A 10,121-nucleotide genomic window follows, 5' to 3' on the forward strand; every position below is an offset into this window, starting at 1 on the left:
GAGGGAGAGAGGGAGGTAGAGGAGGGGGGAGAGGGAGGGAGGGCGGTAGAGGAGAGGGGAGAGGGAGAGAGGGCGGTAGAGGAGGGGGGAGTGGGAGGGAGGGAGGTAGAGGAGGGGGGAGAGGGAGAGAGATTATAATTACAATGATGATCCTGACTACCTTGACATGTTTCAGGGGTTGTTATTTGCTCTGTGGGACCAGAGAACTTGATCATTAGTTGTGTGTGTGTCACAACACTCCCATATAAGTAGGTGTTTTTATTCCTCAGGGAAAAAGAAGTCCTTAGTTGTGGTATGAAGTCCAGTGTGCTGTGTGACGTGGGTGTAGAGCTGGGAGGTCCAGGTGACATCTTCACTTATACTTCCTCACCTACTATCCTCTGGCTGTAAATGGCCTTACTCATTTTATTCCTTGTTTGCTTGTTCTGAAGCACATTTGCTCTATGAAAATTATGTAATACTGAAATGTTTTGTTTACTGTGAAGATTACATAAACGGTTACCTTCCTTACTCAACACACACCTCACCCAACACACACCTCACCCAACACACACCCCTCCTCACCCAACACGCACCCCTCCTCACCCAACACACAGGTGTCCATCCTCTATGGGCCGGCAGGGTTCAATGTTGTTTTTCAGTTCAAGGATTTTCCTCACATCTGACAAGCTTTAACCCTTACTGGCCAGGAAGGGTCCAATTAATCTTTTCTGTGGATTTGTCTTTTAAATCAAAATGAATTATAGCTCATTTGTGTATATTACCTGTTGATATATTTTAGTTTGGTGATACTTTGAGAGTTTGTATGTGTGTTCCTGTGTTTGAATGCCTTACAGAATAAAGCTGCTGGATTCAAATGTACAGGACATCACTTTTCTGTTTATGCAAGCTGAACTGGGGCTGAACTCTTCACCTCACTAGACTGACATTATGGCGTTCTGCCTGATGTGTGGACAATCTAATTGATTTCTTTCAAATAGATAAAATAGTTATTTAATAATACTAGACTCCTTTCAAGTCAAGCACATTCTTGGTAAGTCAACAGTGAACTGTTGCTGTAGGGTTACCCCTAGTGGTATGAACCTGTAAAAGGAACACAACCTGCTGACACGTGGACATTACCAAAGCAATTCATTTATGAAGAAAAATGTAAATGCGGGCCTTAACATTACATTTCTATCTTGTGTTTAATTCACTATGCAAATGTGTCCTTTGGATAGAAGTTATCCACATACCGCCTGCAGCCACCAGAGGCTGGTACTCATAGGTACGGTCTCCGTGACGTCACTCATCCGCGGCAGAGAACGAGAACACAAGCGCAGCAGCGGTGAGCGGCTGCGAAGGATGCCGACCCCGCCGCGGGGACAACCGCCAGGCGAGATGGTCCCCCTTTGCTGTTTCCACGCCGTGTCTACCTCCACAACACCCCAGAACTCATGAAGCCCCCGTTGATGAAGCCAAAACGGGCCAAAGAAAGGCGGAAAGAGGCCAAGGACAGAGAGGATGTTCTGGCGCGTCGGGTTTGCCTGGACGCGGCCGTGTGTGGTTGATCTCGGCCAGAACCAGAGTTTCTCATTCGGTCTTTGCGGCTCCGATGAGAACGTCTCGTTCTACGGGTACATCGTCGCCTATCCATTGCAGGACTACGGCGGGATCATGTCAGCTTTGGGCTCGGACTCGTGGTGGCGGAAAACGCTGTATATAACTGGGGGCGCTCTGCTCGCTGCTGCTGCCTATCTACTGCACGAGCTGCTAGCCATCAGGTAGGCTGATGTAAAACCGTAGAGGCGGCAAATAACAGTAAAATACACCGATGTTTGCATGGTTTGGTATCAGCGTTGATATTAGTTTAGTTTAATGGTTTGTTGCGGTGGCTGACCATAATATACTCTAAGCAAATGCTCGCTGAAGTGTGTGTTTCATTAGAATGGTAAAATATGATATAATCTCCACGGGTTGGGCGGGGTGAGGGCAGCACAAGCGGAATCGTTTGAGAATCAGGACTCGTGAGGCTGTAATGCAACGGCCCGTGCCCGGTAAAGGAGATTCCATGTTCAGAAGCATTATGGGATTCTAACAATTTAATTACAATCCAATATAGGCCTATTTGAGAGATTCAAAAATACCCTAGAGATAGGCTATTGTTTGCAAAGGCTTACAATTAACAATTTCTCAAGGACATAGGCTACTGTGACTTGAGGGCTGTATGGCAAGCATCCCCGGTGACTAGTTTTCTCGCGCTCTCGTTTGTAGTATGACCTTTAGGTTACAAATGGCTCACGTGAGATAGACAGATGGGATCGATTCGGTCGTAAACCAGTTTAAAATACACCAATTAATCAATTTAAACCCCGATGTATTGTCCTTTGCTGAGTAAACTATAGTCTATAGCCTACTGTGTTTGGTCGCTGTTGTTTACTCAACACAATTTCTGGTTACCTGCTGCAGTGGCCCCGAGGCCTACTCGCCAAGGACGTTTAGATAAACTACACGCCGTCTTAGATCGATGCTGGACTTAGGGTTAGCGTTAGATGATTCACTGTTTTCCATTAACAGGTACAATCCTATTTTGTCCAAATAGATTTTGTGTGGTTGTGCAGACGTTGCTTGTTTTGTTTCGGTCTACAATCACAGGCTATATCACATTGTTTATATAGTCTACCCTGGATTTTTGTATTTATCTAAAAGGATAGTATTCATTTTGTCATTGAGATGAAAGATGCATTTGTGGAGAAGGGGAAGTGGATCGCATCAGTAATTCAGAACCCACTCATGCTATCATCATGTTTCAGCACTTCTCAAAGTGAACAGCTCCATTCCTGATCTTATTTACACGTGAGTGCAGAACCCTTTGGTGGCCGTGCTTGTGACGTATTAGTTGGTAATGTTATCTAGTGCAATGGCTATGTTAGGGTTAGGATGTGCTGTGTTTCTTAGCCATGTCCTAATTGCTTTGACATTGCTCAGGGCTCAGGCTTGATGCAAAGCTCAGCGCACATTAGCTACTCAGAGTTACATGGAAGTACCCAGTGCTAGCACACTTTATTTTATCATTTTATTTATGAAGTATATTGCTGTGTTAAGTTTTTGTGTGTACAAAGTTAAAGGAAACATGCATATCTTAAGATTCACTAAGGCCGCTCTCAATCTCGTCCCCTGCTCGATGATACCATAGGGTGAGTCTTCCTTTCCAAGTCCTGCTTCTAAAGATCTTTAGGGAATCAGGTGGTTATCCGAATTGATAAATAAAAAAAAAGAACTAATATCAAACCTTGGATTCATTGTTTTGATCCAGCACTGAGGAAAACAGTTTGGTGACACAGTTTCATACTACAATAACAGCATCACTATAAACATACATAAAACACATCTGCTGATTGGTCATTCTCTATGCTTGTCTTACTCCTATTGTGTGATTGGTTATTCTTCATGCTTGTTAAGATCCTTTGGTATGATTAGTCATTCTCTATGCTTGTTAAACTCCTACCGTGTGATTGGTGGACAGGAAGGAGCAGGAGCTGGACTCTAAGGATGCCATCATCCTGCACCAGTTCTCCCGGCCCCAGACTGGCGCCCCCTCTCTCTCGCCCGCCTGCCTCAAGATGGAGACCTACCTGCGCATAGTCGACCTGCCCTATCAGGTGTGTGTGTGTGAGACAGACAGAGACCTGACCTACCAGGTGTGTGTGACAGACAGAGACCTACACTACCAGGTGTGTGTGTGTGACAGATAGAGACCTGCCCTACCAGGTGTGTGTGTGTGTGACAGATAGAGACCTGCTCTACCAAGTGTGTATGTGTGACATAGAGAAAAAATATATATATATGGTGTCTATGTGTGTGAGAAAAAAAGAGGGGTAGAGGTTTCTAGTGAGAGCCAAGCCTAACCTCTTCTTCCTCCCCCTCTCCTCCTTCTACTTCTCCGCCCGTCTTTTACTCCTTCTACCTCTCAACCTCTCTCCTCCTTCTACCCCCTCCTTCTACCTCTGCTCCCTTCTCTCCCTCTCCTCCTTCTACCTCTCCCGGATTCTACATCTCCCCCACCTCCTCCTCCTTCCTCTTAGAACTACTTTGATGGGAAGCTGTCCCCACAGGGTAAAATGCCCTGGATAGAGTACAACAGGCAGCAGGTTTGTGGGACAGAGTTCATCATCGACTTCCTGGAGGCCAAGCTGGGTGTGAGCCTTAACAGCAGGCTGAGCCCCCAGGAGAGGGCGCTGTCGCGTGCCATCATCAAGATGGTTGAGGAGCACTTCTACTGGTAGGAGAGCAGGAACCACAGAACACCTGGCTAACACACCTGTAGAAACACTACTGTTCAACACTAACATGTGTGTGAGGGGGGCATGTGTGGGTGTGTATGGTGTGTGTGTGTGTGTATGGTGTGCATACGAGTGTGCATGGTGTTTGTGTGTATGGTGTGTGTGTATGGTGTGCATACATTTACATTTAGTCATTTAGCAGACGCTCTTATCCAGAGCGACTTACAGTAAGTACAGGGACATTCCCCCCGAGACAAGTAGGGTGAAGTGCCTTACCCAAGGACACAACATCATTTTGGCACCGCCAGGAATCGAACTGGCGACCTTCATTGGAGCCCGATTCCCTAACCGCTCAGCCACCTGACTCCCCATACGTGTGTGTGTGTGAGCAGGACCATGGCTTACTGCCAGTGGGTGGACCGTCTGGAAGACACCCAGAGGCTGCTAGCGCTGAGCGGCCCACTGAGCGACTCCCTTCGCTGGATCTTCGCTCACCTGACCAGCGGTATCGTCAGGAGAGAGATGTACGGACACGGGATTGGTCGCTTCTCCAAAGAGGAAGTGTACGCTCTGATGGAAAAGGACATGCGTACGCTGGCGACCCTGCTAGGTATGACACAGGAAACACTCTGGCCCCGCTAGGTGTGACACAGGAAACACTCTGGCCCCGCTAGGTGTGCCACAGGAAACACACTGGCCCCGCTAGGTGTGACACAGGAAACACTCTGGCCCCGCTAGGTGTGACACAGGAAACACTCTGGCCCCGCTAGGTGTGACACAGGAAACACTCTGGCCCCGCTAGGTGTGTTACTGCTCTGTTTACCCTGGTGCATTATGGGAGCACCTGATATGTAAGTGTAATCAAATGTAAATCAAAGGATCAATATAAAAATAAAACGCATACAGTGATGATACAAGTATACAGTAACATTACAATCTACAGTAACAATACAAGTCTACACAGTGATAAGACAGTAAAAATACAAGTCTGCAGAGTGTTAATACAAGTAGGCATACCAATAATACAAATGTTTGTGGTAATGAAGCAGTGACAGTACCAGTGGTTCTCTATGCAGGTGACAAGAGGTACCTGATGGGCTCCCAGCTGACCACGGTCGATGCTGCAGTGTTCAGCCATCTGGCCCCTGCTATGTGGACGCTGCCCGGCTCACGACCAGAGCAGCTCATCAAAGGTGAGGTCATCAGCATGCAACACAGAGGGACGTGTGAGGTCATCAGTACACAACATGAGGACGTTTCTATAATGCTTGACTAAACTCATCAATCTTAGTCTTGCACTTAGATTGCAAAAAAATAATATTTTCAAAAGTGTTATTTATGATTATTTTGTGGTAAATACTAGCTTTTTTCTCTTAGTGGTGAGAACACACTCAGAACAGACGCATGGCTGTATGGCTCTTTCACTGAGTAACCTCTGCTCCCAAGGTGAGCTGATCAACCTGGCCATGTACTGTGAGAGGATTCGCCGGCGCTTCTGGCCTGAGTGGTTTGTGGACCTGGAGGACTTCTGCTACGGCGACAGCAGCGAGGACAGCGGGCAGCCAGACCTGGGACTCTACTCTCACACAGACACCTTCCAGGAGACCCCACACACACACACTCCGGCTGAGCCCTTGTCCCCACACACACACAAACACACTCCGGTTGAGCCCCTCTCCCCGGACAGTGACCGGACAGGCCAGTCGCTCTACGACTCTGACATGGACACGGAGTGTTCTGAGATAGAACAGTTCAAGTGTTGATGTTGCTCGGCAACACACACATCTTTCTCTGTAGATGCCCCTGGGGAGGACACCGCCCCCTACCCTTGGGGAGGACTGGGGAGTTTCAGCACCAGGAACTCTTTGCTGCCTGTGTGACTCGAGACGTTGACTGGAGATTTTGCACAATAAAGTAGAGGAAGTAAGAGATAGCTCAAGAGAAGGAGGGATAGAGTGAGAGGAGGGATTAAGGAGAGATGGAAGGATGGAGAGATGAAGGAGAGATCAGGAGAGTGAAGACAGGGGTGGAGATAGAGAGAGATCCTAGGAAAAGAGAGGAGGAAAGAGAGGAGAGAATGATAGATGGAAATACCAGGATTCTATGACGCCATAGCCGAGAAACTCCTCCCCTGGCCATCCCTGCTTCCTGCCGTCACTGCGGCAACCATGTATGTGTAGTACCTGTGTCCCCCAATTCAGCCACTCTCCCCAAGTGTGTTTGTGTGTGTTTGACTAACAACCCCTTAATCTGTGCCCTTCTTAAATTGCATCGCTAGTATATTATAAAGTATGTTGATACTTAGGGAACTGTATAATAAACGAACAGAAGAACAGTTCAACATAAATACATCAGATCTTGAATCTAAAACAGAATATTTGATTTAATATGATGACTATAAATAGTATAGCTAGCTTGCAGATAAATAATAAATACATAAATATAATGTATATGATTTCCAATGTCGTATATTGTAAATAAGTGGTTGTCCTGTAGGATTCCTCCATGCTCGTTTTACCTTGTGGGTGGTCTGGAGCTGCCCTTTGACCCCTGCAGTCTCCATGGCAACCTTAATCCCTAACTGCACTGGTGTGTCCCTTCTAGCTGCAGCACGCATGGAGGCCCACCCTCATGGTGTATTATTGCTGGTACAGGACCACATTCCAACATGTCATCTCATGAGACAGTTTTCAACTGACCATTTATATTTTGAATTGCAGAGACCTCCAGAACCCTTTGAAGGTGTCATCAATATTTATCCATGGTGGCATGTGAGCTCAGATGGGTCTGGTAGGGTTAGCTATTGATAAGGTTAGCTATTGATAGGGTTAACTGTCGATACGGTTAGGGTTAGCCATCAATAGGTAGCACATTGGTGTTGTATAACCTTTGGCACAAAGAGTGTTCTGCAGACATAAATATAGGAATCCAGATATAGATCTGATAGACTGTATGTCTGTGCAATCAGCCATCAAGTGCAGATGGAACAATCACTCGGATATAGATTAGAGGTGGAGGTACAAAGCTGCTTTACGTGCCAGTGAAACTTTCCCTCCAGTTATCTGTTATCCACGTTACTAAGCAGGGCTGTCTTTAGGTGTGTTTGGCTTCCCTCACCAGGCCAGAGCTAGCATTTACAGATGAGATAGATCGGAGGCAACACTCTGGCCTTTGGCAGAACTTCTCTGTTCTCGATACGGATGCCTGGTGCAACCTGCTAGAAAACTGCTCTTAGATAATCTTGGAGAGTTAAAATAGTTCCTTGACTTGATGGGATGGACCTTGTGGTCACAGTTTCACTGCTTCATTCTATACTTCTTCAGTTTCACTACTTCATTCTATTCTTTTTCAGTTGCACTGCTTCATGGGTAAGAGTGCAAATTGTGTGTGTGTGTTTACTTGTAGTTTGCCATTCAACAGACGTATGTTTGGCCGTGTACAGAAATTGAAAAAGTTCTCACATCATTCACTCAAGTAGAAGTACAGATACTCATGTCTAAAAAGACAAAGTGACAAAGAGTCCAAGTACTCCAAGTATCAAGTACTCATCAATGATGCAAACTTTGTTTTCTAAACAAACAAAACAAAAAATTGTTGCCTTCTGCCCTGCTTCATGGTACCTTCGTAGACTAGCTTCTGTTTGTTGTGTGTGATAGCCAGGAAATGAAAAAAGGCCAAAAGACAAGGAATAATATTGATCATGCCACCAAATATAGATTAAGACTAGTAACAAGCCTGGCTTAAAAAATTCAGAAGTATAAAGTACAGATTTTTGTGAGTAAGTTCATATTCTAAATAAATGGTGAAGTAAATTACTAATACCAAAACATTTTAATTACAGAAACAAAGTATTTGTACTTTGTTACATCCCATCTTTGGCCTTGTGTGTTCCTGTGTGTCTGTGTTTCCCGGGGGCTGCATGGATGACTCATCCAAGCTCTTCAGATGCAGACCCTGATGGAGTGTGAAATACTGACACACACACACTCAGGTAGCAGACTCAAGTCTATTCAAAATCTGCCATTGACAAGATGGAGCTGATCTGGAAGAGTTGGTTCTTGTGGTGTAGTAGCAGGTTATGACCAGCAGGACCAGGACCCAGAGCAGACTGGTAGCAGCTGGACGGTGAGACTGAGTGGTTGTTAGCTGTGGATAATAAGGGTGGGCTGCTGTGTGTCTGCTGTGTGGGCTGCATCCTGCCTGCATGTTACCTTCATCAACCCTGGAGAAGAACCAGCCCTAAACACATTGGATATTACTAATGACAGTGCCAGAATAGGCTCCATCTCCTCATAATGTTGTATACTATTGATTTATATTCTTGTTTATGTTTTTCTTACATGTATCTTATGCAAGGATGTTATTCTAATTATGTGTATTTATTATGTTAGTTAGTTCACTGTAAGGGAGTTTAATGTGGGCTATTTTTGCACCTTAATGATTTTGTTTACATATTTATTTGCTTTTCTGTGTGTGTGTGCGTGTGTGTGTGTGTAACATCTGCAGTTCCGTTATGCACCTGGCCCTAACCATAAACCTAACCCTCAGAGTATAAACCATATCTGCAATTGAAGCAAACCTCCTGTAAGTGCTCCCAGATGAAGGAACATCACTTTGACCTTGTGGACTTCAACCTGTTCATGATGTAACATCGGGTAAACACTGAACTCACGTTACTACAATATATGTTTAGTTTTAAACTGAAATCATGACATAATATTTTAAAGTTCCCTTTGTGGTAAAGCAAACCGTTTCATAAAAAAAAAACTGTAGTAAAGTTATGTTTAAAAACCAAAGCTTCCATTTCTGTGCAAGTAGAACCATTGTATTCAAGAATGAGTTCTGAGCGTTCTGTGTTCCGTGTTCCAAACCGACGGTGGTTCCACTCTGCATGGCAGGGCAGCATGGCAGATTTATGGGTCTCTTTATTATAAACATCCAGCAACACTTTCCACTGCTGAATGTAGCCCAGCCCAGGCGCTCAGCTTACCGGTTATAAACTGTGGAGAAAAACTATTGTACCTGCACCCAGGTCCATAACACAGAGCAGGTCAGGGGTCAGAGTTCACCCAGGTCCATAACACAGAGCAGGTTAGGGGTCAGAGTTCAGCCCCACTATGTCCCTTCCTTGTGAAGATCTGTGCTAAAACCCATATTGCATTGTCTGTCTGTTGGGCTCAATCCCTTGCTGTTGCACCAGGATCTGTATATAGGTCAGCCAGAAGGAAGAAAAAAATAAGAGCATTGAAAAAATTTGCCCAGGAGCTAAAATACAAAACATTGTCGTATAAATTAACCTTCCTATGAATGTAACTAGAAATGAGAGGCTAATGAAGAATCACTCATGATATTAAATATAGCTGATATAGCTGTATTAAATATACCTGTATTAAATATAGGTGTGGTCATTTTACTGGGTGGTACTCGTCTTTTATGTTTGACCTGTTGAATAAGCTCATCCTATCTAACCCTTACCCTCCCTAATCCTAACCCTCACTAACCCTAACCCTCACCCTCACTAACCCTTACCCTCCCTAACCCTCACCCTCACTAACCCTCACCCTCACTAACCCTAACCCTCCTTAACCCTAACCCTCACCCTCACTAACCCTAACCCTCCCTAACCCAAACCCTCCCTAACCCTAACCCTCACTAACCCTAACCCTCACCCTCCCTAACCCTAACCCTCACTAACCCTCACCCTCACTTACCCTCACCCTCACTAACCCTCACCATTCCTAATCCTTTCTCTTCCTCAATCTGACTGCTGTTGTCTCAGAAAAATTTGAGCCACAATACTATAGTAACCGGTTCGGACTCTAGCCTCTAGACTAAAATGGGGGAGGCCCAGGTGATGTT

The 10,121-nt window shown here is 45.3% G+C and overlaps 1 protein-coding gene across 1 annotated transcript; it reads left to right on the forward strand.

Annotated features, from left to right (window-relative positions):
- Positions 1–63: 63 nt before the first annotated feature.
- On the forward strand, positions 64–6,264 carry faxca (failed axon connections homolog, metaxin like GST domain containing a). The gene is made up of 6 exons (XM_047022329.1): positions 64–1,763; positions 3,506–3,641; positions 4,065–4,261; positions 4,655–4,872; positions 5,339–5,455; positions 5,709–6,264. The coding sequence occupies exons 1-6, from the start codon at positions 1,504–1,506 to the stop codon at positions 6,023–6,025; spliced, it is 1,245 nt and encodes a 414-aa protein (XP_046878285.1). The 5' UTR covers positions 64–1,503; the 3' UTR covers positions 6,026–6,264.
- Positions 6,265–10,121: the final 3,857 nt, after the last annotated feature.

The sequence above is a fragment of the Hypomesus transpacificus genome, chromosome 6 (assembly GCF_021917145.1).
Source record: "Hypomesus transpacificus isolate Combined female chromosome 6, fHypTra1, whole genome shotgun sequence".
In the NCBI taxonomy this organism is placed as follows: domain Eukaryota; kingdom Metazoa; phylum Chordata; class Actinopteri; order Osmeriformes; family Osmeridae; genus Hypomesus; species Hypomesus transpacificus.